The sequence below is a fragment of the Drosophila hydei genome, unplaced genomic scaffold, assembly GCF_003285905.1.
Source record: "Drosophila hydei strain 15085-1641.00,03,60 unplaced genomic scaffold, DhydRS2 tig00008125-arrow-arrow-pilon, whole genome shotgun sequence".
NCBI lineage: Eukaryota > Metazoa > Arthropoda > Insecta > Diptera > Drosophilidae > Drosophila > Drosophila hydei.
Genome location: NW_022045835.1, coordinates 214456 through 242182, shown reverse-complemented (window position 1 = coordinate 242182; position 27727 = coordinate 214456). Strand labels below are relative to the sequence as shown.

At 40.3% G+C, this 27727-nt stretch overlaps 1 protein-coding gene across 1 annotated transcript in view; it reads left to right on the top strand.

Moving 5' to 3' along the window:
- Window positions 1-23675: 23675 nt before the first annotated feature.
- LOC111602135 (zwei Ig domain protein zig-8) overlaps window positions 23676-27727 on the top strand; it is a gene marked incomplete at its 3' end in the record, with an annotated part of 37343 nt that continues 33291 nt past the window's right edge. The window contains exon 1 of the mRNA XM_030225207.1: window positions 23676-23709. Coding sequence (XP_030081067.1) covers window positions 23676-23709 — 34 coding nt within the window. The remainder of the gene's footprint in view (window positions 23710-27727) is intronic.

Here is a 27727-nt window from a genome sequence, read left to right as displayed (position 1 = left end):
ATACCATAAAAAATTGTTCTTTAGTAATTATTTCATGGAATTTCCTTTTTCTATGATTATATAGAATATATTTTTTATATAAATTATATACACAAAAAAAACCTTTTAATAGGCAGATAAGTACAATTTTTTGTGCAATTTTCTACAGCAGATACATACGAGGCAGCTGAGCTAGTGCCGACTGCTGCATGCCCTAAGGGCTTCCAAAAACTTGAAGTTTCGATGTCTAACAGCGCGTTATCGATTGATCATCATCAATAAATACACCTCATTCGTATGGCCACGCCTACATAAGCCTCTGACATACATTCTGACTAAGCACATATACCCTGAATTGCCACTTTCCACTTTCAGTGCACTTTAAATTATCATTCCATTTTCTTACACAATTTCCACTGATATTGGATTACAGATTACCTACTTAATGCTTCTATTATTTACTTATTGCATATATAATATATTAAATATATATTCATATTTGAACTACTTTAACGGCTAATAGCTGTTAAGTGTCATCTATCTAAATTCAGTCTGGCGCTGTCTCCTGGCTTTATTAAGCTAAGCTCTCATAAATTTGATATTGAAGCAGTTCTCGATTAAATAATTTATCATATGCTGACATAATTTAATTTCAATTTCATGCGAAAACTTTGACTGAGCCAAGCATAAAAAAGCAACAACAACGAAATACAAGAGAGATACGAACCCAATATGAAAATGTTACCTAATCCCAGGATGGCTTTTAGCCATCAACAACAACAAAAACAGCTCGCTTAATATTTGGGGTCTGGGTGCTTGTCGTTGACAGCCAGCCCAAAAGTGAGGCGAAAAAAATGGCGAAAAAAAAGTTTTGCATACTTTTTGCCACACATAGATGTGTGTGTGTGTGTGTGTGTCGCATTATATATTAATGATATATTTGCCAAGAGTTTTGTCTGCTAGCGCTGGCTCCACACAGCTCCAGCTCCGTTTGCAGTTGTTGTCCATTTTGCTGTGCTTTTGGCTTTGCTGCTGCGGCTGCAGTGGCACATTTTATAATCCGCAATGATTGATATATGCGCTGGCTACAAAGAACTCGAGCTGGCGTTGCTATTCGCTCTCTCCCTCTCTCTCTCTCTTTCTGTCTGTATTATGTGCACTCACTTGACGCTCAACAAAAGGCTGCGCCTAAAAGCATGCAATGCAAAATATCGCCCACAGTTAAAATGTCAGAGTAAATTCATATTCATTCATTATGTTAAAATCCCCGTAGGCTTTACGGCCCCAAAAACAAAGCAGCCGAGGTGACATAAAAAAACTGCACACATAGATAACACACACACACACACACACACACACAGAGGGAGAGTGAGCGCCACATGTGCATAACGTTGATTGTCTGTGGCAGCGAGTCGAGTTGTGGCAAGTCGTGCTGCGAGTGCCGCATTCATTTTCATTAACCCGTTTTTAGGCAAACTTGCCACCTGCCACGCCCACTTTTCAGTGCTCTCTCTCTCTCTCTCTCTCTCGCTGCGACTGCTGTCTCTGATGTATCACTTGCCCAAATCTCTGACGCTGTGGCAGCATTTTGTTGCTTTACGTTTGTTTTATTTGCCACACGCTGCAAATTGCGCACACACTTAAATATAAAGTATATATAATATATATATATATATATCTACTGCTCTATTGCTTTTGTTCCTGCCTGGAATTTTACGGCAAGTGTGTCATGTGAAAATTAATTGTTTTGTGTTACGTTTTGTCAGTGCTGCGAGGGCAGCTTGTTTATGGCTTTCGTCACTAATTAACAAAATCAAAATAGACTATATATATATATAGATATATACTTGAGCATACTCAGTTATGCGTTGCTTCATTTGGTTTGCCTGCCTGTAGTTTGCTCAGCTCTTCAATAATGCAAATGCAATGAAGCATCAAGCAGCTTATTTATGAGACAGCTCAATCAACTCTGCCCCTTCCCCTCTCTCTCTCTATCTTTCTCTGTCTGAGTGTGTGGGCTTATACGCGTGTATGTAGGCCCGTCAAACAAATGGGCAAAATCACAGCCAATCAGGCGCAAAATTCCAAATCAAGCGTTTCGCAAAAATGAAATTATTAAATGAATCAAGCCAGACTGAGTCGCAACTGAGCGTCTGTGCGGCCTCAGTGCAAGTTCGCTTTAAGCCAGCTGCAAGCTTAAACAGTCACTCATGAAAGTTGAGCGTCAGCTAATTAACTGACTTTTTATTCGTCGCAGCAGCAACAAATAAACATGCGATGTCAATTGCCATATTTTTTGTTGTGGGCAAACATGCCGTAGGCGTGTTCCGGCAAAAGCAGCGCAACATTTTTATGATATGCTAATAAACATATGGCATTTCATTAAATACATTAACATAAAAAGCAAACCACAGTCAGCTGCCTCACGCCCCTGTTGCATAATTTCATTAGCACTTTCGAGTTTTTAAGAAGCAGCAAATTATTTCCCTTTGGAAAGCAGGCAAAAACGTCGAAAGCAACTGCCGCAGCGCTCAGAATTGTGCGGGAATTTTAATGCTGTTAACAGTCAAAAGAAAGCGAAGACGAGCAAGAGGAAGAAGCAGCAGCAGATGAACAAAAAGAACCAGCAGCTGAAGCAACAGCCGAGCGAGTATTATGACAATAATATTAAGCTCGCACAGTGCCTGCCAGCTGACTCTGTATATGTTTGTGTGGAATATATAGCTGAGGTAGCGCTGAACGTGAAACGAATTTAAGATGCATTTTCCTCATTCCCATTCACTGGGCTACTTATATATGGATATTCATTTTCTTTTTGTGATCAGCTTAACGTTGAGGCAAAGCCGAGAGAAACTTTAAGAAGTTGAAAACTCTCAGCAGTCTCTCTGTGCGCTCTCTCATTTGTCTCTCTTCCCTTCTTTCTCTATCTCTCTTTCTTCTCTCATTTCTTTTCTCCCTGCTTCCCCTCTCTCTCACTTTTTTTCTCTCTCTCTCTTCTCTCTCTTTGTTTTTTCTCTCTTTATTCAAATTTCCTTAGCCTTCTAAATATTTTCGTGTCACGTACGACTCACGCTCAACTCTCATATCTAAGATGCTAGGCTCAAAGCAGAATTCTGTTGTTATACCTCAAACTCTTCGACATCTGCATATGTTCAGCTACTTATATTTCTAGAAGGGTTTTAAAGCCGCTTCACCTCCTTCTTCATCTTCTCCTGCTGCTGCCTTGGAGTTTTCTTTTATAGTGTATCAACTATTTCTGGCTATTGAACATGATTCTGTTGCTTTTCCCTTTTCATTTTTTCTTTTGCATATTTGTCGCCTTCGCCAAGGCATTATGCAAATAATAAGCTCAACACCAAGGCGAACCTTCAGCAACAACAGTTGAAGAGCCTTTGTAACAAAAGGAAAAACCTTCTTTTGGCAACAAATAATAAAGAGCTACATGTGCGTGTGTGTGTGTGTGTGTGCGTGTCGGAATGAACGTGAGGGTAAAGCTTCCTTTTGCGGGCTTTACAATTGTCACAGTCGTTGCTTTTTTATAGCACGCACACACACATACACGCACACGCATACGCTGCAAGCTATGGAAGATGAAGAAGAAGCAGAAGGATTTATTCGGCTGCTTAACTTGGGCTTAGCTGACGGTTTTAAATGTAATTAGTATGCATGTTTGCATTTCGTTAGCGGGCGGCCAGCGACTGTGAACTTTTCATTATAAATCACGTGTTACCCCCTACCCCCTGTGCCACACCCACGTCGAGACAGAAGCAGCAGTTGAATTCCTGTGAAAAAAATATATATTCATTTAAATATATTTTTAATTAAAGCTTGTTAGCACAGCAACAGCTACAGCAACAGCAGCAACAACAAAATCTGCAACAAACTGCTCACGCAGTGGGCGTAGCTGTGGGCGTAACATGTGCGTGGCTGGCTGCTGCTGCTGCTGCTGCTGCTGCTCCTTCCACCCCCTGCCCTACCTTGTCTGATGAAGACTTATGCTCGTCGCGGTTATTGCTGCGGTTGCCAAGGTGCTCGAAGCAGCCGCGTCAAAGACTCTTGCGGCAAATTTATTTCAAGTACCAAGCCACCGAAAAATACCCTTGCCCCATGCCATATGGCACCGGCTGGTTCGGTTGTCACTGGCAGCACACACACACACACGCAGACTCTTAGCAAATTTCAAATAATTTAATTTTGTCTTTATTTGCACTCGATTATTTATGGCAAGTGGGCAATAAAATAGAAAAAAGCGTGGGCTTTAATTAAATATTCGTATACTCTTTTTTCCAATTAGGAATTTTGAAAATAATTCACAGTGAAACGTAGCGGAACGAGACACGCAGAATTAGCTGGAATTAGAAACGTTAACTAAATCAAATTGTAAAAGTTAATTGGCTGCTGTGACAGACCCTGCACAGAGGGATGTGAAGTGCTTGAGTGAGGTGATAACAATAACAAGGGAGATAGACATAGAGAGAGAAAGCAAAACAGGGAGGGAAAGAGAGGAGAGTGTGGAAAACAGTGGAAGTGAAGTGTAGAAAAGTGTAGAATAGAAAAATAAAGGAGAGAACTATATATAAAAGAAAGATCAACAAGTAAACATATGGAAAACTACGAGAAGAAGTTGATTCGGATGAGAAGAAAGAGACGTTGAAATACTCTGCAAGAAAACTGTTGAGATAGTAAAGCTGAAGGCAAGTCACAGTGGGAACAACAAACTGAAGAACTTAGGAAAGTATTAATAAATGCTATATAGAGCAAAAAGATAGCTAAAAGAGAAAAGAAAGCATGTAATAGTAATACCAAAAACAAGCCAAGAGATCGATCCGAATATACCCATTAAATGGCAGTAGCAAGGGTTTTTAAATTGACGCAAAGAAGGAAGCTTATTAAGAGAATGTTGAGCATATGAAGTAGCTATGAAATAGCCTCTCAGATAATACTGACTGAAATGAAGCCCAAGCTTATCTATTGAATATAAGAAAACCTCAGAGCTTCATGTGGACACCAACAGCGGCTCTCTTGCTGCTAATCGCTGGCTTACAGGGTATCTATAAACACACACACATATATATATATTAATTTATGTATATATATATGAATTTACTTGTTGTCTACAGAAAGCGTAAAAAAGCGCATTTCACAGCTGACGGCACTGGGCTACAAGGTGAGAGTTCTTCGGAGAGTTCGCCCGCAGAAGTTCACAGTTTTTGCTTGTTTTTTTTTTCTCTCTGCTTCTTCTCATTTTCTGCTGTTTGCTGCAATTTGTGAGTATTTTGTTTGGCTTTCGCCTTGTTTTTGTTTTTTGTGCTGTTTTTGCTATTTACTTTAGCCTCGCATTAATGAATCCGGTTTATTAATGTGCGCTCGTATTTCTTCACTTGATTATACATGTAATTTGCACCCTGTCAGGCGTCTCCGTTCCTCATCCCCATCCCCTGCCCCTGCCCCTGCTCATTCGCAGCTCTACCTTCGTCTTATATTTCTTATTGTGGTTTCTGCTGCTGTTGTTCTTTGGGTTACATTTCATGATTTCGCATTGTGGCTTGTTTGTCGAGTCCTCTTGCCGTGTCCTGCCATGTCCTTTCTTAGCCAGCACTCGCTGTAAACACATAGCAACAACGAAAAAAAACTCATTTACTCCGCCACAACTGAGCGCCAAGTGGTGGACAACGCACCATCAGCAACGTCATTATCATTATCATTTTCATCATCAGCTCCAGCTACGTCATTATGAACATCGTCATAAATTAACGACTGCCTCAATTAATGAATGGAGCACATTAATGAAATGCCAACAAGCAGTGGAAATGTCTCGCAACTTTCCGCACGACATAGCCAAACAAATTAAATATATTTCATAAATATTTGTATATATATTTCAGTCTATAATTTAAGACAAAACACAATTTAAAGCATTTAGATTTCAATTTTATAAAAGATTGAGCTCTTTATGCTCGATTAACTTTCAGATGTGTTGCCTCAAGTGACTGATTGGAATTTGGTTGGGGTATCTCCTAGTCGGACACTGCCGACTAGAACATACTTTTGTGTTGCATTGAATAGAAATTTATAAATGCTCAATATCAAAATAGAATTAGTTGAGTCAGCTTGGTTTACTAGCTAACTCACTAGAAGGAGTGTGTGGAGGCGCAACTTTAGGCAGTTCTTGTCTGCTTTCCTCTGCTTTCTACACTCTTAAAGCGAGTTCAACGAGCCAAGACTTGCACAAGAAACTGAATGAGGTAAGACAGCCAAGCGAATATTCTTAATCAGCTCTCAACTCACTTCAAGCTGTTACTAATTTAAATTAAAATAGAGACTTAAAGGCGAGCGACATTTTTAATTGCATTTTAATTCTTCTTTAGCTTTAAGCTTGCTGAACTATCAAAGTAAAAGCAGGGCAAAAGTGAACAAGAGACAGGGCGAAGGTCTCAAATGTCGCTCTACTCTCTGCAAGCTGCAAGCTAATTGAATATAGCAAAAATATTTGTATTTGTAATCAGAATATTCTATGGTTGTTAGCATATATGTAAAAGGCAGAAGCAGGCGTGGTTGAGCTCATAAAATATTTTGTTTGAGAATAAAGATCAATAGCTGCATCTCTGCTTATTTCTTCATCACAAGTCTCTCTCTGCATTCGTTTGCAGCTCTCAACTCTAGATTGCAAACTAAAGAATTTAAAAAGATTAAGCTGAGATTTGTTTAAGAAGTTAAGAGATTTGTCGCCAGCTCTAACTGATGCCATGATGCCATGTCTGCTCAACTGACAAATATTTGTGCAAAAAACAGAAGTTAAAGTGCTTAAGCTTTCATATCGAGAGGCACTTTGTGCACACTTAATCACTTGAATTGCATCAGAGTGGCCACAATGTGAATGGAAAAGGCAGCTGGCCGAAAATGTATTTAGCCGCAGCAAGTATGCCACAGAAATTCCGTCCGCTTGCCATAAAAAACTGCAATTTAAATGGCCAAAAGCAAAGGCCACAGAGGCAAGCAGAGGGGAAGAGAGAGCCGAGTGCACGGGTCATAAGCAAAGAATAGAAATGCAAGAAAGATAAGTAAATCAAGCCACAAAGGAAATGTGTTTATATAAAAAAAAAAACATATATATAGATAGAGAGGGAGAGAGAGAGATAGTGAAATATAAATATGAAACAGGATAAGAGCGACATTCAAGTGCGATAAAGGACCCCAACTGCGATTATATTATGCAATCGCAATATTGCATTAGTTTGGCAAGAAAGAAAACGCGCGACGCCTTAAAGCATGCAATGCAGTAGTGGGCTGCCAGGCGGCTGAGGCGTGGCAGCTGCGGCTGCTGCATACAAATGCCTAAATGCATTTGCCTTCGGTCGCACAGCTCCGCAGCTACCACGAATTTTATTTTATGCTAAAAAACAAAGTAATTAGTTTTGATGTTCTGTCTGCCTCTCTCTCCCTCTCCCCTCTCTCTCTCTCTTACACTGTTTAGTGTCTCGCATTACGTTTCTCTGCTTCTATCGTGTAATTGCATGCAACATTTTATACGCTCAAGCATTTTTAGGGCTGCCCAAAAAAAGTGGAAGAAAAAAAGGTTTTTAATGATTTCTTCTTCTGCTTCTGCTGTGTTATTTTTTGTCTGCTAAATGTTTATTTGCATGCAAAATGCGATACTTTAGGCAAAGCGTGGGAAACAAAATACTAAAGAAAAGCAGCAAAGTAACGTAAAATACGCAAAAGAGAGAGATAACTAAGCAAGCGTTGCCATCGGGCATAGCCGACTGCCTAATACTTGCACCAAAGACATTTTAGCTAAAGCAAACATCGAGCAGTTTTAGAGTTATATACATAGAGCATGCCAAAGCAGAGTCAACTCAAGACTTGAAAGACCTTGGAACGTACGTAGACATTTATCATATTTGATGCAGCTACGGAGGAGTTGAAAGGTAGAGTACCTAAGTGCTTGGTAGACTTTTGATGTTCCATTCTGCAGTCACATGGGTCTTTATAAATATTATTTTAAGACGCCAGCTCCAATGCAGATATAAATACAATATTAACCAATTAGCCACAGCCACAATATCAGACCAGAGCTACACCCATATACTCTCCTCTTCACATAGTGAACGAGCATCATTAGCAATGGAAAGTGGAAGCACAAAAGTTTTGTCCTTAATCGCCAGGACCTGGACTGTTTCTGGCTATCGCGCTTCGACTGCTGCTTAATTTGCATAAATGCGCACATAAAATTGACAAATGGCATTAGGAATACGGAACGAACGCAGGACATATGCAGGATATGCGCAGCACATTTCGCTCGGACTAATGAGTAATTCGATAGCAGAGCAAATCATCATCAAATGGAAATATGCGAGCATCAAAAGCGACTCAGCGACTGGGCGACTGTGATTATTTGATTGGAAGCCAATAAAAGGCAGCCCACACGCTGCAATCTGTGAGATGCTCTCAATAGACATTAGAAATGCCAAAAGGCAGAAGCTCAATAAATGTATACCCTCTAAGGCGTGCTTGCAGTGGGGTACATACATGTGCTGGGCTAAGGACCTCTTTCTGCATGTCCTTGTTCGTTTTTTGCTTGCTTGCTTCATTTCGGCTGGGCTAAAGGGAATGACTGACTTAGTAGTTACTGTGACTTTTGACTCTAAGTAGGATATAGCATGCCAGCAGTTTGCCTCACATATCAGAAATGAGTTTGGCTTAAGATTAGTTGTGGATGTTAACCTTCCCTTGGCTTTATTCTCCATTTGTTTATTTCTTTTTCTCTGCTTTCTTCACTTTTTCCTTCTTTCAGCCTCAGCCTCTTTTATCAATATGGCTTCGCATCTCTTCTCTTATTTAATCCTTATCTACTGTTCCCTTCTTCCTTTTTCTATTCTCCTATGAATGGTTTAAGGAAATCTAGATGAAGTTGCCTAGAGTCGATAAGGTAAGCCTATCCGCAGCTGGAATCTGTCCAAATAACTGCTCGCTATCAGCTTAGATTTGTATATAATGTTTCCTTAGCTTAGGTAAGGGAAGCTTAAGCTGCAAGTGACAAAGGATGGACGAGCAAACATTATTAGTTTAACTTAGTTATTAAGTTACCTGAGGCTGCATTGGGTCAGCTTAGGTAAGCTAAGGTCATTTGGAAGTTAGTGCAGATTAGGTTATCTAAGACGTCTTAAATACAATTTGAGCATAAAACAAAACTGTAAAGCCAGGGTCACAGATCACGATAAGGCCAACTGTGCTTCACACCCTTTTGCGTATCTAATGCACTGGGTATAAAAACAAACATTGGCACTTCACATATCCGTTGGTCTATATTTGGGTGGGTGTAACTCTGTGTGTGTGTGTGTTTCGCATAGATAAAGCGAATGCTGTGGCTGCAGGCGCTGGTCCTTGTGATGCGAATATTTTACACATCCATTAACGGCAAAACGGCCGCAAATGCGACACGACGAAAACGAGAGAAAGAGGGAGAGAGAGCGTGTGGGAGTGGGAGAGGGAGTGATAGAGAGCTGGAGAGTGTGCAGAGCTGTTAGTCATTGTCTTTGGGGCATTTAACGGCGCTTTTATGGCGCGTCCTTTGTGACAAGGATGCGAATGGCAAACGCATGGGTTGACAACGGCAACGACGTCGCCTTTTGGCGACTGCTGCGACAGTCATTAAAATGCGGCCAAAAATCCACGAATGCGGCGAGCGCGCGCGTGTGGCCTAATTGACAACACACACAACAGGAGCAGCCAGCTGGAGCAGTAGCAGCAGCAGCAGCAGCAGCAGCTGCTGCTGGGGCGTGGCAGCGCAATGCGCGAACGCCTTAATTAGGTTATAAAAGTTTAATTATGTCGCCGTCGCAATCAGCGCAAATCATTCGGAATTTATGCCCAAATACAAAGCTCAACGATGTGGGCACACACACACACACACACACATGTAAATGGTCAGTCGGCTAATACGCTGTGTGCCCACTCTGGAGACTTGACTTGACTCTCAACTCCCTCGTTCCGCTCTTTGACTCTGTTTGCTGCGCATTAATGAAATATTTAATGCGTGCAACATTCATGCTGAGCACTTGTAATGCCACCAATGTGGCTTGAGGCTCTGCCCCTTCCCCCTGTGCTCACATAATAGGCCATGTCAACGCTGCAGTTCAGTCCATCTATCTGCCTCTGCCTCTGCCTCTCGCTCTCCTCTTACTGCATATTAAAGCATATTTTGTGCCGCACTTTGGGCTATTTGTGCCTGAGCGCATTTGAGTGATGCTAAATTACCAAGTCGCTGGAGTTTTATTAAAGTTTACTCAGTCACACACACAGTCTCAAGCCTGGGCAGCAGCTTCATCAAAGCGTAAAATCGATTTCGACTACCTCTCAGCCTTTTGGCACTAAATTGAAGTCTAGGCGAATGGAACTTGTACTATGTGTATACATATGTGTGTGTGTGTGTGTGTGTATTTGTTTTTGCTGTGCCTGGCATATTTGTTAGTCTGCCTAAAGCCGTGGGCATAAATTGGATGTGCGCCAAAACTCATCAAAATGCAAAACAAAATGCGCAAAAGTAATTTGTATCTACATATAGTTATTTATTTTCTATTATTGGCGCAAGATGCTGCCCGTTGCTAGACAATCGACCATAACAACTACAATCAATCCATATATAAGTATACACAGATGTGTGTGCCTAGCTACATAAACAAGCACTAAAAGTTTCAGCTACTTGTGAATCTTTGCAAGCAGCGCGCTGTAATCAAAGCTGCCAATTGTTGCAATTGTTAAGCAAGTGGAGCGACAGCAGCAGCCAACAACAATAAGTTGTGCGCAACAGCCGCCGCGGCACTTGGCATACATAATTAAGTAAACTATTCAAATAATGCGCATACGCCATGTGGTTCGCACATCAATTAGCGCTACAACCAAGCTCTCTCTCTCTCTTTCTCTCTCTTTTCGTTGTCTCTGTCAGTCCCTTTATATGTGAGCTGGCAACTCTTGCTGCTGTTGTTATGGCTGCCTGGCTCATTTGATATCAAATCTGTCATTGCGCATACGCCACGTTGTCACATTTGATTTCAGTTGATGCGCGCATTGGCATTGCGCTGCTGTTTCGCGGTTTTGACAAGCCAGTTTGTTACTGAGACAGAGTCAGACAGCTGGACAGACACACACACACGCACCCACTCATGTATGCAGCTGCTAAAATCAATTAAAGCTCATTCGCATTTGATTAATTTCAGCTGTCAGTGAATACTGCATATAAAAGCAGTAAAATATATATTATGTATACATATATATATATTTATACACTCAGCGAAAAGTGCTATATAATAGCTTACGTAACGCAAATGAGCCTCGCCTTTATTTTATTGAAATAAAAAATTAGTTTGCTGCTTGCAGTGAATGCTTTGTGGCAGAGCAGCTACATATGTGCATACACTGAGAGAAAAAATCATTATAATTTAAAAGAGAATTAATAATAAATGAAATTCCTTAGGGTACTCATCTAACATCATCTAATCAAAAGAATAAAGTACGAAATTCAAAGAAACGAAAATTGAAATTTTCAGCTTAAGAAATTTTGCAGACTTTGGCAAAGTTTTTGACCAAACTGTCTGCAAAGTAGCATGCATTTTTTTGAGTCTGCTCTTCACATATATATAGATGCATATACATATATATTTAATTAAATACATTGTCAGAGCGGCCTTTGGCCATTTGGTGCACGTTTAAGCCGCCAAAGCGACTAATTACATTATATATGAAATGCGTCGCTCTGGCTCGCTGCTGGCCAACAAAGCGCGGCGTTCGACCCTCAACTAATTAGCGAACGAGTTAATGCTGGCAAAAGTCAATTTAGCAAATGAAAAGTGCTTTGGCCAAGACTTCGCTAAATTCTCTTTAAGCTGCAGATAAGACCTCTCTCTCTATCTATCTATTTGTGTCGCTGCAGTTCAAATTTAAAATGCATCTGCACTCAATTTGAGTTGCTTATAAAATATGCAAATGGAAATGCACATCCAAATAATTGCATGTTCATTTCAATTTTTGCATTATTTATATTGCCTGCAATCGTTCGAATTGATTAGCTCGCCAATTAGTGGCATATAAATATAGATGGCTGGACATTGCGTTCAATTACGACATAGATATATAAATCGATGTATCTGCATTTCGCTGCCAAATGCCAGTTTCATAATTTAATATTTTACAAATTTGTAGCTGCATTTAATTAAACGCATTTATTATTTAATATCATAAAATTAATAACAAGACTTGAAGCTAATGCTCAATTTGTAAATTTGTTGTGTCTAATGCATTAATTAAACAAGTTAAATCATTTGGAAACATGTGTAAAAAAAGCTGCTTTGTGTGCATTGGCTTCAATAGGAGCTTTAAAGCTGGAAACTGTCTGGCAATGTTGACATAGTGGAAAGAGTTCATATAGTCTGGCAACTCTGCTACGCAGCGAGCAGGCAATGCCTTAAGATCTAGTCTGAGCTTTAATAGTGATGAGAAGAAGAAATGAAAAGTTGTTCGGCTTGCTCTTAAGCCTTGTTCAAATATATTATGTGTAATCTGGCTTAGAAGATGTTCTTGAGCATCAGCTAACTCAGCCATAAAATCTGCTCTGACATCTAAAGTATAATATCTGTACATAGACATATTTATATTCTGTGCTCAGAGCACAAATAAAGACATTAAATTATTGAGCAGCTTGAGAAAGCCGTTTAAAATGTATTTTATTTGCCTGTTAAGTGTTGCATATGTGCTGCATGTTTGTGTGTGTGTGTGTGTTTTGACCAGTAAACACTTTCGAGTACTTCAAAAAGTTGCACAGTCAACAAGCAAATTCAAGTGCGGTTCGACGCAAGATGTCCTGCAGCTGTCTCCAGCAACTGTTAGACATGTGCTCCAAACAGTTTGCTGCAGAGCGCTGTGAAGCTGTGAAGACGTGTCTGAAAGTCACGCAGCGCGTGTTTGACAGCTACTTGAAAGTTTGCCCCGCCCACCCGTAAATGGGCAAACAAAGAACTGAAGCAAGTACATAGTCAGGTATTGTCAAGCAACAGCCAGAGTCCCACAGAGTTAAACGAGGCGTGTGTTATCTAAGTTGCGCTCACCCTGCACTCAGCGCCGTCAGTGGGGTAGTTAAATTCCTAAGCCTTCTTTGGCTTCGGATTCTGTTTTTTGTTGGCCCTCAAAATGTGAGCTAATTTCCAGTTAGCGCCTGATGCGTGGTAATGATGTGGAAAATTATGCAGCCACGGCCGAGGCCGTGGCAAAATTATGATTTTCGTGTTGATTATGACGCATTAAAGCTAAACGATGTCCTGTTCGCTTGTTTGTCGCCTAGGCGAATTAACTTCGAAGACTTCTTTTGTTTTTGCGCTGCCAAGCAAAGGGAAATTTGCATATTTCTATTGGAGACACGTCATCAGCCAGAACTTAAAGCCCGCTGCCAAGGGCGCCCAACGGAGTGGGCTGAGGCGTTGGCTGTGGCATAAAATTACAAAGCAGTCTGAATGGCATACTTTAGCCAGTTTTATGAGATGCTAACAACAACAACAAGAGAGGACAAAAAGTAAAAATTTGCTAGCAAAAATGGCCAACTTCTGGGCCAGCCCAAAGTGAAGACATTAGTGCGAGCCGCACAGAGAAGCCCCCACAAAAAAAAAAACGAAAATATATATATGGGAGAGAGATGGCTAGCAACAACAACAATGAAAATTGAGACAAAAAAAAACATGATATCATATATGACATAAACCAAATACTCTTTCCTATAATATAAGCTAGTCTGAGAGATGTACCTACTATTTGGGACGTGAGTGTACAGGTAGAAAGTAGGAGTAACATGCGAACAACACTACATATAAAGAAACTCGTCTTGCAGCACATCTACACTCTATATTCACGCCATGAACTTCGTTCCCAACCAAATTCATAACAAAATAATATAGCTCAAGCGCTAGAGCATCAAAATGTAGCTGCAGCAGGAGGAGCAGGAGTAGAGGACTTGAGCTGCTCAGCTGGACAAATGAAAAACCTACGTCGTTTTGGCCTACAAGAAATGCCATCATTTGCATGCATTGTCACACGCAGGTCGAGGAGACGGCAGACTGGGCAACGGGCAATGGGCAATGGGCAAAAAGGTCAACTATGTAACATCAAATTGGCACAAAAGCGCCCTGCAGTAGTTGCTTGCTTAGGTGTTGGGCTCTGTGACTGGACTATGAATAAGCTGGACATATACCTAGACACCTATTTATTTTGTTTTTCTTTTTTCTGATGCTCTGGTAACATATTTATTTGCCAACTGGCTGGCTGTGGTGCGTGTGACAGCGTACGACAAAGCCACTCAATGCAAATTGATGCTGTGTGAAGTTTGGGCAAAAGAGCAGAAAAAACAGGGAACACCCAGGGTGAACTGTTGCGCGTCTTGTTGACTTTGAAGCTGTGGCCATTAATTCAAGAGTATTTCGCCTTTTAAGTAGAGCCGTTTAAAGTGCTCGCTCATGCTGTGTTATTAAAGCCACAACATGACGCAGCATACAGTAGACAGAGAGAGAGAGAGAGAGGAAGAGAGAGAGAGAGAGAGAAATCAATTTCGAGACGCTATCATTAAAAATAAAAATTATGACCAGTATCTGGATATCAGCATTAAAATGTTGCCCAACAAGCAATCAAATTCATAATCATAATAAAAAATGAAAACGTTAATCTCATTTTCCCTGCAATTTATTTCATTTTACGGCAGTCATGCAGCAGCAGCAGCAGCAGCAGCCGACTGAAGTCTTCTTGTCGCTGCGAAAATTTCAATAAATGCCTTTGCCATTCATCATAATTTCGTATTGAGGGCGAGCCAGTCGTGGGCGTGGCACTGCCACAGACTTAACACAAGCTGTGTGCTTCGCGCGCTTCAAGTTTCAATGGCAGCAATGTGTGAATTAAGTAGGCAGAAGATGTTTAGCTGAGCAGTGGACAGACCCCAAGGAAGCTGAGTGATTGTTAATGATTGCTAATTGTAATTCTAAGTTTTTCAGCTTCTGAATTACTATACCAAGTGAAGACGTCGTTGTCGTCGAGACTAGCTATTCCAGAGTTATTGAATTCAAGTCATCAAAAAGCTGCAGAATCGCCTTCTTGATGGATCCATCCTTTGAGGCGTATATTGACTTTTGAATAAATGCAATATTCTTACATTTCTTTCTTTAAGATAATAGTTCAAATCTGAATCTTGAAAGGCTTTTATTCTCTTTGTTTTGCGATAAAATAATATGAAAAGCTGCAGCCACTATTTTTCCATTTAATATAATATGAAAAGCCAATTCAAGATATACAATTTTAACAAAAAGAATCTAAAAAATAATGGAAGTGAGAACAATTTAAAAAATATTTCATCCTTTTTAAAATCTAAATCAATTTATACAAATTTAAAGCATTCAACGAATTAAGCTTGATGGGAATATTAAAAATATGCAAATTTCTGACTTTAATGATAAATCATGTGCGTATATATATGTATATATATAATATCTGTCACAACCCACTTCAGCCTTATCACACACACACACCCACCCATAGATACTCACTTAACCCATATAAAAGCGCCTTGATATGGAGCAAACAAATATTGTAGCATACTTTTGAGCGCAGCAAATGACCGCAAAATCGAAAGCGTAGTAGAAGCAGAGAGAGAGAGAGAGCGGGCGGCATATAAAATGTGAATGAGTGTGGGAGCGCGCCTGCATGTTACCCTTTTCATATGAAAATAAAGTTGTTGAGCCATGATTGGGTTTACATTTTGTTGTTATTTGCACGCCAACTCGCAGTCAAAGTCAATTTGCAGTCACTCGACTGCAATTGCATGTCCATGGGTGCCGCCTCGCGTGCTCCGCCCGCATGCCTTTCCAATCCAGCTGTCACGCATATGTTGTGCAAGCGTAAATTCTTTCTAGTACACACGCACACACACACACACACAGACACACGCACACACACACACACACACTCCAGCAGACACAAAACGCTGCGTGGTAAACGGATCTACTTGAGTTGGCTACGTGCCCACAATTCGCGCAAATCTATTGCGGTCGCAGCCACGCCCACACACGCGCAACGCCTTAATCGTCTTACTCGTGCATATGGCTTTGGCTGTAGCTCTGCCAGTTGCAGCACCAGCAACAAATCCATTTTAAGGCGCATGTAAGGCAACCTCCAGCATGACATTAAGTCAGGGGAGAGTCTTGTGAGGGGCAGCGCTGCGAGGAGTGCTTCAAAAGGGACTTTGGTTAAAAAGAACAACAGCCAGACAGAGAACACACGAAGCAGCATCGAAGAAAACTCATGAAAAGACAAAGGAAAACTTTGCCAGTTGCAGTTGAATATTTTACGCACTGATTAAAGCAAACGAAACTTTTCGCCTTGCATTTGCATTCGCAAATCTCTCTTCTGGGCGCACTTTTCTGCTGTTTCTTCTACTTTTTATATATATATAAACACTAAAGCTGATGGCCAAGCATAAGTTGGGGGTATATTGGTTTTTGGGGCAATGTATGAAGCAGGCAGTGGGAGTTGCTGGAAAAAGAAGCAGCTCGATCATAGAGAGAGGTATTAGAGACTTAGGAAATATAGACTTCAAGCTATTCACATTTTTAGATACTTCTCAAATATAATTCAAATCATTTTTGATTTTGATATCAAGAACTATAAGCTTCAAGCCCTATATATAAATTATAATTTTTTCTGATATTTATATTATTCATAGAATAGAGATGAGTACAACAAAATCTTATAATAGCCATAAAAATCGTTCATAGTTGATGAGCTGAGCTTTCAAAATTTTATATGTTTTTACTCTCTGAAATTACATTACGATATCTCATAAAAGTCATACAATTTTTTTTAAGATTTCGTTTTGTATAAACTTTATGTACTCGAGCTAGAAGTAGAAGTCTCATCCTTTCTCCCTGTCACTCTATGCCTTCATCGATCATTGCTAAGTCTGCTGGGCATACAGAGTGTTCCCCAGTCAGTCACTTCCAGCAACTTCCCATATATTACGCAAACAGCCTTCAGTTTTTTCCATTGCATATTTGATAAGTTATTGCATTGGGCTGTTGCAAGTTGTTTACTTTGGGAGCTGCTCACAATTCTTGGCAAGTTTTGTGCGTTAATGTGCTTAACAAGTTGGCCAAATCCGACGCTGCCTTGCGAATGGAGCGTAATGTGACTAGTCAAGGCGTCTAGACTTGGCTTAGGTTCAATAAAAATAAAGAAAGAAGAAAAATGAAATGCAGCCCAGCAGCCCATACAATGTGCTTAAATCTCAGCGCAAATAAAAATGCCATAAAAATCACTCATACGCATTGTTGCCGAACCCCCAACGCCGCCTAACCTAATTTGATGTGGCTCTGGCTGGCAGCATCTATGACATGCGAATGGCATTTGCTGTATGCTTATCGAACAGGCGAAGCTAATAAAATGCGCTGAATTATGACAGCCGCGCCAGATAGTGCCCACAGCCAGCAGCAGCAGCCGCAGCAGCCGCAGCAACAGCCACAGCCGCAGACAATCAGAGCGTCGCAAGGAATTGACCAGAAACTCAACCAATAAACGTTGCCCACGCTGAATGAGGCCAACTTGTGCTGGCGGCATTTTGTTAAATTAAATCAGAGCTCTGCGCAAAAGAAGCAAGAAAAAAATGCGAATAAACACTGCCCTCAAATGAGGCACATAATCATGAAAACAAAAACAACGACAGTAAAAGCTGTAACTGGATAGAGCAGAAGTAGTCTAGAGAGTAGCCGTTGTAGCGGGGTCTACACGACTGCGAGTTGGCTGAAATGGAGAAGGTAAGGAAATCAGTAAGAAATCAGAAACTTAAAGGATTTGAGCTGCGAGTTAGATTCTGTCAAGGTTCAATCACAACTTGATATCGATTGGGATGAAAGTTTAGTACAATTAAAATGAAAGCTTAAATATTTCGATGGCAATTGAAAGTTTTCTTCTGCAAGAATGTAAGGTGCTATATCATTCGCATTTGCAGCAAGACTTAAACGATTGAGAGTCAGGCAAAGTCAACATTGTTTTTCCAAAAGACAAAGATCATCAAATGCATATGAAAGCTCTCAATTGAGTTGAGTCTCAAATCAAAGTCTAAAAAATTTTCGAAGTATATCAACTCAATACTGAAAAACATTTGAAAAGACTATGCCCGCATGGAAGTCCGAAGCAGAGGAGATTAGAACAAGCTGAAATTTAAGATGTAAAGTATATATAAAGTATACAGTTATAATAAGCAGCATTAAAAAAGGAATAATTATTGCAAAAAAAAAACGAATCATAATCATTTTCTATAAGTTTTTGTATGCTAATCGATAACTGTGATATGATGCAAGTTGATACGATCATTCGCAAGTCACAAGAAAATAACCGAATCAGAGTCATTCAAAGTGAATAAAATATGCCCGCTCTGCGTATGCCTTAAGAGAAGCTGAAGACCAAATGAAATGAGTCAGGTTTCTAGTCTCAGTCGTGTCTTCAAATTAAAAAGTTAGCCTAAAGTTTATAAACGAGAGTATATAGCATAAGCGTGACTTTTTGAATGATATTAGCTAATCTAAAAACATCCAAGAATATCTCTCTTGCGTTAAGTATTGACAAAGAACAATGAAGGAAGTGAGCAAGTTGTCTGTGCAGAATTCTTAAGCTTCTATCGTCAGCAGACTTGGCTACGCCTTTTCAAACTATAAAGTTCAGAGTTTACTTTAAGCCTTGATTGGTTACCCAAGGTTAGGTTCTAGGGACACTGCGCATTCACAGAGACTCAGAGGCATGGCTACATGCAGCGACTTCCGTCTGCAAGTTACATTTATTTGCACAATACAAATATACCCTTTGTAACCCATTTTCAATGGCTGTAGGGTATATCAGAGAGAGAGACAGGGAAAAAAATGAACAGAAGCTGGCAAGCTTGGCCATAAAAGCGACGCCCGAAAGTCTGCAGCAGTTTTTGTTTTGCGCGCCTTGTCGCAAGCTTTAACTTTTTGGCTTGTCATATGTGTGTGTGTGTGTGTGTGTGCGTGTGTAAGTGGTAACTGTAACTGTGACCCAGCGACTCTGCTTTGTTTTCGCTCTTACGCCCTGCATGTGTCTGTGTGAGCGAACAAAGTTCAATGTCTGTTTGGCAATTTGAGCCGCTCTGCTTAGAGTGTTGCCAGCAGAACAATAGAAATGCCGGAAACAATACAAAAAAGAAAGGGGCACAGGCGCACAACCCACACACAGCACCACGCCCACACACTATAAGCCACAGTTTTTCGGACATTTTTCAGTCAAAAGCCAGAAATGAAATACGACAAATGTTGTTAGTTGAACAACGCCCCAGCCATGGACTAGATCGACTTTTGACAACTTGTTCTTTTGTGCATGTCAATTTTCTTGGACAGATGCCTTAGCCTTTGAACTCGCCGTTGAGCACTGCTCGAGCAGCTCAAAAGGTCGTCGAGTGTGCAGTTGCCTTGACTATGTTATGCATATTGAGTTGAAAATTTCCAGTGGGGCAGCTGCCGGCTGCGAGGTTGCCGATTGCCAAAGCCAATTGCTGATTGCCGAATTGCAGCAGCAGCTGAAATTCAATTAGCGCACAATTAGCCACAGTGTAACAAGCCACAACAACAACAACAACAACTACAACAACAACAAGTTCTACATAGGTGTGGCTATGTGGTTCAGTGGTGCGGCTGCTGCGGCTAGTACTTCCACGCACACATACATCTACTCATTGATGCCACTACATTTCAACCAAATTAGGCTGTCCAACTCAAGTTGTGTGCATACACTGAGCGAATTAGTTGAGTGAGTCAAAGAAACTGATATATATAATATATAAATATACTTCCGTAGATATTTGTAATATCTGCTTGGTTGCTCTCATTTCTTTTTCTGTTTTCCGCCTACACGAGTTGCTGTGATTTTCTCTGAGTGTAGCGCAAAATTAATCATCGGCACAACTAGCATACATTGGCATTTTAACACGATGTCGCTGTCAGACGCATAAAGCATCAATAATCAAGCATACATGATTTTTAAGGGCAGTTCGAAGAGTTGCTGAAGGAAGAAAAGGGAAAACTTAAGAGTATTATATAAAAACTCAAATATAAAATATAAAATACAAAATGTAAAAATTAAAAATATATAATATAATATATATAAAGTATAAAATATAAAAGGTAAAAAATAAAATACCTAAATTAAATTATGTAAAATATTTTATATTAAATTGTAATTATAAAAAATAAAATATATAAAATAAAAAATATAAAATATTTGTTATTAAATTATAATTATAGAAAATAAAATATAAATGATAAATATAAAAAAAATATATGAAAAAAGAAAAACCTATAAAAATAAAATAAAAAATATTAAAAATAAAATATAATAAAAACATATAAAATAGAGTTATAAAAATAAAAAATAAATGGCAAATATTTATTATAAATTTCACTCGTTCAAATCATATTTAAGCTGTCCAAACAGAATCTGAAAGCAATGCATTTGCACATGATATATGCACTAACTTCATTAATCCACTCAAAATTCTTCACTTCATTTTGCAAGCAAAACGAGTCTTGGCCTAGATAAATAAATGAAATTTAATTCCAATTTGCAGTTTGTTTAAAACATATTCAGATTTAATTGCTCACTGCTTAGTTAGCTAATAAATTAAAGCAAATTTATGCTAAGCAAATTGTGAGAAGCTGTCAAAAGAATATGCTGGCCGGAATTCAACCACACATACACACACACACACACACACACACACATACATACATGTATTATATATATTTTGCTGCTCTCTTTGAGATTTTGATTACATTTATTTGGGCAACTCTCGCTTTTGGTTGGCGCACATTATGCATACGCCATGTGGCACGGGCTTGTAGTCCAGGCATAATTTATGGCTTGGCAAACGTCTGCGCCGTAAATTAATTGTCGCGCCTAAGTGCGTCGCTAGAACTTGCCGTTACAACGGGGCGAAACGCACAGAAGTATCGACAAAATGGAGTCAATTCAAATAGAAAATTGCCAGAGGCACAGATTGTGCGAAGAGGGGCGATGAAAAATTGATAAATATACGAGCAAAGCAATTGGCAACAATTTGTCTATAATTGACTGCATACATGGCGTATGCGTAATATGCACATTACGCATACGCAGTGGATGCGCAACACAAAAATTAAATGCAATTATATTTAAGTGCTTTCGGCGTGCAGTCGGGCTAACCAATAAAACTGCATAATAAATACACTCGACGCAGCGCTCACAATTAAAGCAGCTCAGCTTTAAAGAAGTCCAAAAAATAAACCCAGAAGAGATTTCTCGTGTGGACGTGTGTGTGTGTGAGCTTCTTTGTGGCCAAACAGCAAATGTAAACTGCAAACGATTCATGTCTGTATTTAACTGTAGCACTTTTGTATGTCAAATCATTTAGGGCATGAGTGTGAGCGTGCGTGTGTGTGCGTGTGTGTGTGGGGTTAGTTGTGCAAATGCTGTGCTCAGCAGAAAATGCCTGGCTGAAATGTTCTGGTAAAGCTGCAAACGCCAGCACTTTGACTCAATGTATTACGCTGCCAAAGCCGAGTGTGTCGTTGCATGTGTATGAGTGTGTGTGTGTGTGCGTGTGTGTGTTTGGCATTGTCAACACACTCAGCTCGGCGCGCGGCGACAACAATTTATTGTTAAAAAAACACCTTTTGGGTATTTAGTATATTGAAAAATGCGGAATTGGTTTGTCAAACGTAATCTGCTTAAATATTGAATCAATGTTGAGGGTATTCCCTTCAAGTTAAAGCATTTGCCGTTTTGATTTCCGTACTTTATGATTTCATAGAGTTTCATCTTGCTTGGGCTCTTAACGATCTTACAAATCTTGTCAAGAATTTACGAGGCATATCCGTCAGTCAGTTGTCGCCATGGGCGCCATTCAGCAAACGTTTATCTGATTTTCGTTTCCGCTCGCAATTTCTGCTTTTTTCTTCTGTGTTTTTCTGGCTATATTTCGAGCATCGTCATCGCTGACATGTGATGTGCATGCAAATGTGGCAGCTCGCCGCGCGTATGTGGCACATATATTATGCGTCTGTCAGCCAAAAAGAGACTCCAGCCTGAGATTTAAATGAGAAGTGCGCCCTGTCGCTGTTGTTGCTGCTGCTTCATCTTTTTTCTTTTTAATGCTCATTGAAATGCGACAACGTCGCGACAAAAAAAATCAGCCTGCGGAAGGCGGCTCTACAGTGTCAACAGTCAGAACGCTTCGATTGCCTAACAAACTCAGAGCGTGAGTCATGCCTTTAATCTGAGTCAAGAGTATTTAAGCATTCATACGAGCCAGCTACAATTGGTTAGCAGCGAAAATAAAAAAACATAAAAAAGCAACACGAAACAGCTATAATAAATTCCGAGCGCGACACTAATAACATTAGCTACCCCCGAAAAACTATCTAGTCAATTCAAGACAGAGCGCTGGAGCCAGACTTTGCGCCTCGGGTTGGGCTATAAAAATGGCGACGCATCAAAAAAACTTTTACATGACAGAGAGGGAGGCCGAGCGGGAGGGAAGGAGGCAGAGGGAAGTATTCAAGCTGAGACAACTTGAGCTGCAGCTCAAACTAGTGCTGACTCTCGCTCTCTCTCACACGCCCCTCTCCTACCTACACCTTACCTTTCTCGCCTTAAGCCTAATGCACATTTGGTGTAAATTAAAAGCAGCTCAGCTATAATTTGAATTCGAAAAAACACATACAACTCTCGCTCAGTCTAAGTGCTTACTTATTCAGGGCACAGCTCGATTGAACCCTGCGCTCTACTTACCTTTTCCATATCAGTTTATATAGCCCAGCCTAATAGCCATGCAGCTCTAATTAACTTCAATTATAGTTGCACAAAGCTTTTGTCTAGCTCTAGGCCATTAAATTTAGTTGATTTGATTACGTGCTCAAACTAAATGTTCACAATAGAAAGTCCATTGTGAATGATAATGTGGATAAGTTAGATTTATAGTTGAGTTGGCTTCATTCAGCTCTGGCCAAATGCACTCGCGGTTGAGCTTAGTTAACTTTAGTCAAATATATTCTTGCTGCTTCAGCTTTTTTCTGTTGTCTGCGCCACGCCCCCTTTTTTCTGTTTTTTAGCTGTGACTAGCAAAGCGGAAACACTTTGCCAACATAATCGATAGTTCAACATATTTAAAAGCGCGTCTCTGTCTCTCTCGCTCTCTGCTCTTGGCTCCCTCTCTGTTTATCTGCAGTCTAGACAATTTGTGGCAAGTCAACAGGAGCCGCGTCGAGTGCAGCAGCAGCAGCAGCAGCAGTAGCAGCCACTCAATGCGTCAAAATGTGTTGTCAGTTGCAACTTAACCTTAAGTGCTGGGATCATGGCTATATATTCTACAAAGTCTTGGCCCGACCCTGACGCTTTGTGCCTGCGCGCAAAGCACAAAGTGGCTAGAAAGCGTGCTGGCTAAGCTGGCTAGATACCCTGTTAGATGTGTGCCAACTTGCGGTAAACTAGCTTGATTGGCACTGAAAGAGTTAGGGCTATAACTGATGCGCTTTAGCATACCCTGTACATGTTGTGATGTATGCAAGTCTCTTATAATTGAAGTGCAACTGGACTGAAGGGAGTTATTCCTCAGAGGAGCTGAGAAAAAGATGAACATGAGTGTGATGAGTCTGCAGATACCCTGTACAGTTGGCATGTCTATAGATATCTTGGACTAACTGTGATGAGAGCATTTGGAAATAGACAGACGCAGCACTGATAGACTAGCAAATACCCTGTATACTTAGCTTTGTAACAATCTCCTCCCCAATGCCGTGACACCTTGTTCAGGTGTTAACTGGGATGAGAACATACGCCTAGTGGCATATACATAATGTAGTCTTGTTTGATTGAATCTGATTGATTGAATGCATCTTGAACCACCTTTGAGCCACGTTCGCTTGATTGATATTTAAGCCTGTTTGGTTACGCGCTGATTGATGGCAGCTTATGAATCGCTAAGCCATCTGCCCCGGCTGAATATTTACTTTGCCATGCGCGTACTATTTGCCGTTAGTTTACGCATGTCGCATGCCGCAGGCGTCGCACGAATCGCACGCAGTTTGCTTGTTTGGCCTGCGCAAATGTTTGCCTACGATTTGCATAAAGCAAAACCAATCCATTTAACGCTCAATTAATGTGCCCATAAAGGGTATATCTGTTGTGTACAAACATAGAGGGTAGAGCTGCCGTCTGGCTTTCAATTTGCTTTGGTCTTCCACGCGATCTATTAAAATATGCATTCTGAGCAAACGACGAACATAAATTTTGGCAATATTTTGTTATGTAAACTCGGTAAAATTTTCCACCACATTTACTAATTTGTAAGCGGCCGAAAAGCCGTTTGCAGAGCCCGCATATTCAAGCTCTGCGGCCGTCATGCAGCATGCGAGTTTCTCGCTTGTTTTTGATTAAACGCGCTTAAAGCCAAAATCTGACAACAGCAGCTGTTGTGCTTGTTCTCGGCCTGTATCTGCCGCTCTGATCGATAGCTAAGTGGCTCAAACAACAACAGCGACAAGTGTGGCGTGTGTGTGAGTGTGTGTGTGTGGCTCGTTTTTCCAGCCAGCCGCATCGTTAATTTGCTCAACATGAGCACGCAGCAAAATTTTCGATGCATAAACTTAAAATTAGCAAACACCCACACACACAAACACACACACACAAACACACACACACAGGCACACAGACAGAGACACATTTAGCTTCGCTCTGGTCATAAATTTCATGCCCGCTGATAAACAATAAATTAAGTTCAGCTTCAGCGTCAGCTTCAGCTACAGCCCAAAAAGCAGGACACGTATCGTCGCTGTTGCCATGTATTTCCCACGCATTTCCATGCCGCACGCACGCATACGTGCAAAATTCCAAAGCTAATTTTCGTTAGGTTTGCGCCTGGCCAGAGCTCTGTCTATGGGTGAGTAGTGTAGAGGCCATGGGAGCCAAACGTTGGCCAAGGGAGCCAGGTTACAGCTAGATGTGCGTCTGCTCTTAATACCCTGCACACATTAGCAGTTGGGGTATATAGCTTCGACTGTAATTAGCATACGAATCTGTCCATCAATAGGTATAGCCCTGATAAGAGAATCTGCAGCTGGTTGGAGTCAACTATTAAGCAATTTCCTTACTCGTTGCAGGTCAATTTCAATTCAATCAAGAGAGCATTATAACAGTTTCAACTTTTACAGGGTATCTCATAGTTAGGCTTATCTTTGGCATTAATTAGTAGACAACGCATGTTAATTGTATTTCTGCTAGACTTGGACACACAGAGATTCTAACAATGGCACTTTAATTATAAGTTGCCTCAACTGCAGCCATCAATCAATCAATCAATCATACAGCAAGACTCTTGTCAGCCTACTTCTTTATATTATTATACTGTGCTAGGCACTGCAAATTAAATTTCGATCTTAAATACAGAAATATAATCAATCAAGAGCCTTTTAATAGGGTAGATGACATTCATCAATCAATCAAACAATCAGTCTGTCAATTCCAGTAGAACACTAGCTTCAGCTCTTCAACGTTAACCTTATTATAATTGCTGATTAGATCTACGGTTTCTATGGCAAAGACACAGCTCATCAATCAAAAACACACTTCATCAATCAATCAATCAGCCACATGGACTTTTTCTAACTCATTTCATATTTAATTTAAGGTCTCATTTTTAATAACCAAGAGCAATAAGTTTATAAAGAGACTCAACTACAACAATCAATCAATCAATCAATCAATCAGCCAATCAATCATTTTGTCAATCTCGCTACAGCTTCTTATATTTAACTTGAACTGCAAGTGATGCTTCCAGAGAAAGCTTAGATCGTTTCCTTGTTCAACACAAGAATAATCTGGACTACCCTATAGCCTCACCTGCTGCCAGGGTATCTACTACTCTATGCTCTGTGTTAATTTGCGTGTTCTTTGCATGTGTTTTTGACACGTTTCCATTTACAGCAACTATTTCATAATCACGTCCCTGGCCCTTCTTCTCTCTTTTCTTTTGGCTCTCCCAACGGATGTAGCTGTACTCAAGTTCTCTTATCGCATATCTCCGCCGTGGATATACTTAGTTTAACCTCCGGATATCAAACAGCAAATTAAATATGCAAATTTCTGTCTCTCGCTCTCTCTCTGGCTGTCTGCTAGTTGCCAAGCTCTCAAGTCGTGCTGCATATCTATAGAAATTGCTTTTCTTTTCCACACTTTACACGCGTTTCTTCCTCTTTATCTCTTTTGGGTTTTTCGTGTTGTTTTCTGAATTATCTACACTTTCTCGTGTTTTTTTCTGAATACTTTACGTATTGGCTAAGCTGGTTGGTGGGGCACGTACTTGAAATGTTGCGGGCGCACATTAAATTTAACTTTGTGTTCGAATTTTCAACAGTAAATCGTAAAATTTGTCATGCCAGCTACCAGCTACCAGCTACCAGCATCTCCCCTCCCGATAGCCACGCCCCAGCCCTCGATTCATACGCATGTGGTAAAAAGTTTTGCGTATGTTTTGCAGCTGCCTTTTTGCGCGTGTTGCCAAAAAGTTTTGGTTCTGTCTCTCTCAAATTTTTGTTGCGTGCTTTTTGGCGGCGCGTGCGGAAAAGGAAATGTGCAACAGCAGTTGAAGAGCCAGCGGAGAGGCGAAAACAAAACAGAAAGACGAGCCGTATTCGTAGCATACTTTTATGCGCTATACATTTCGACTCTGGCAACACGTTAGGCACATCGCTCCACAGCCGCTCCGATACTCTCGCCATTCCAGTTCAAAGTTCGATAAACTGGTTGGCTTCCTGTCTGCCCGCTGCCTGCTGCTTCTCATTCAATTATTCCTATTCCAGTTGGCTGCTTGCGCTCTGCACGCTGATTTCGAAACGAAAACGCTTTGATGTGCTAAAACTTTTCTGAGACACTGTCTCTCAAACTGAAATCTCGCATTGATGAACTGATTTCAGCTTTACTTTCGTCCAGCCTATCTGGAGTCCAAGTTTGACTGCTAAAAAAAATATAGTTAAACTGAAGCCACAATAAAAAATGCTCTAAATTTGCTTTTGATATTGCTCAATAGGCATTTCGCATTCCTTTCCTTCTCTCTCTCCCTCGCTCTCTCTATCTTGCTCTTTTCCCTATGAATTCGACGGGCAGCCATATTAATTTTCAATTAAATTTCGTTTCATATTGCTTCCGTGCTGCGGTTTGTTTGTTAATGCCACATTAAATCCTAGCCTTGAGCTCAAAATGCCTTCGTATACACACGCACACACACACGCACACACAACAATCGAATGGGCGCCTGTGTAAACAGCTAAAGAGTGAGGGAGAAAGACAAACATGAGCTGTTATAAATAAATCCGCATTTACAACGAATCGTTAATAATCCATATTCAAATCTATATAAAGCAAAGGCATATACATATACTATATATATATATATATATATATATATATTCATATATCTACAATATGCTAAAGCTGTAGCAAATGTATATATAAAAAAGGGGACTATAATTGTTTGCTAAAGATTTTTGCGTTTTTCTGTTGTATTTTTATGGACATTTTATTACTTTTCAGTTTTTTGTGCGTTCTGCACAACTCTCTTACACACACACACACGTCATCTCACACACTCACACATATGCTTGATTGTGTCTGCTTGTTTTTGCTTACA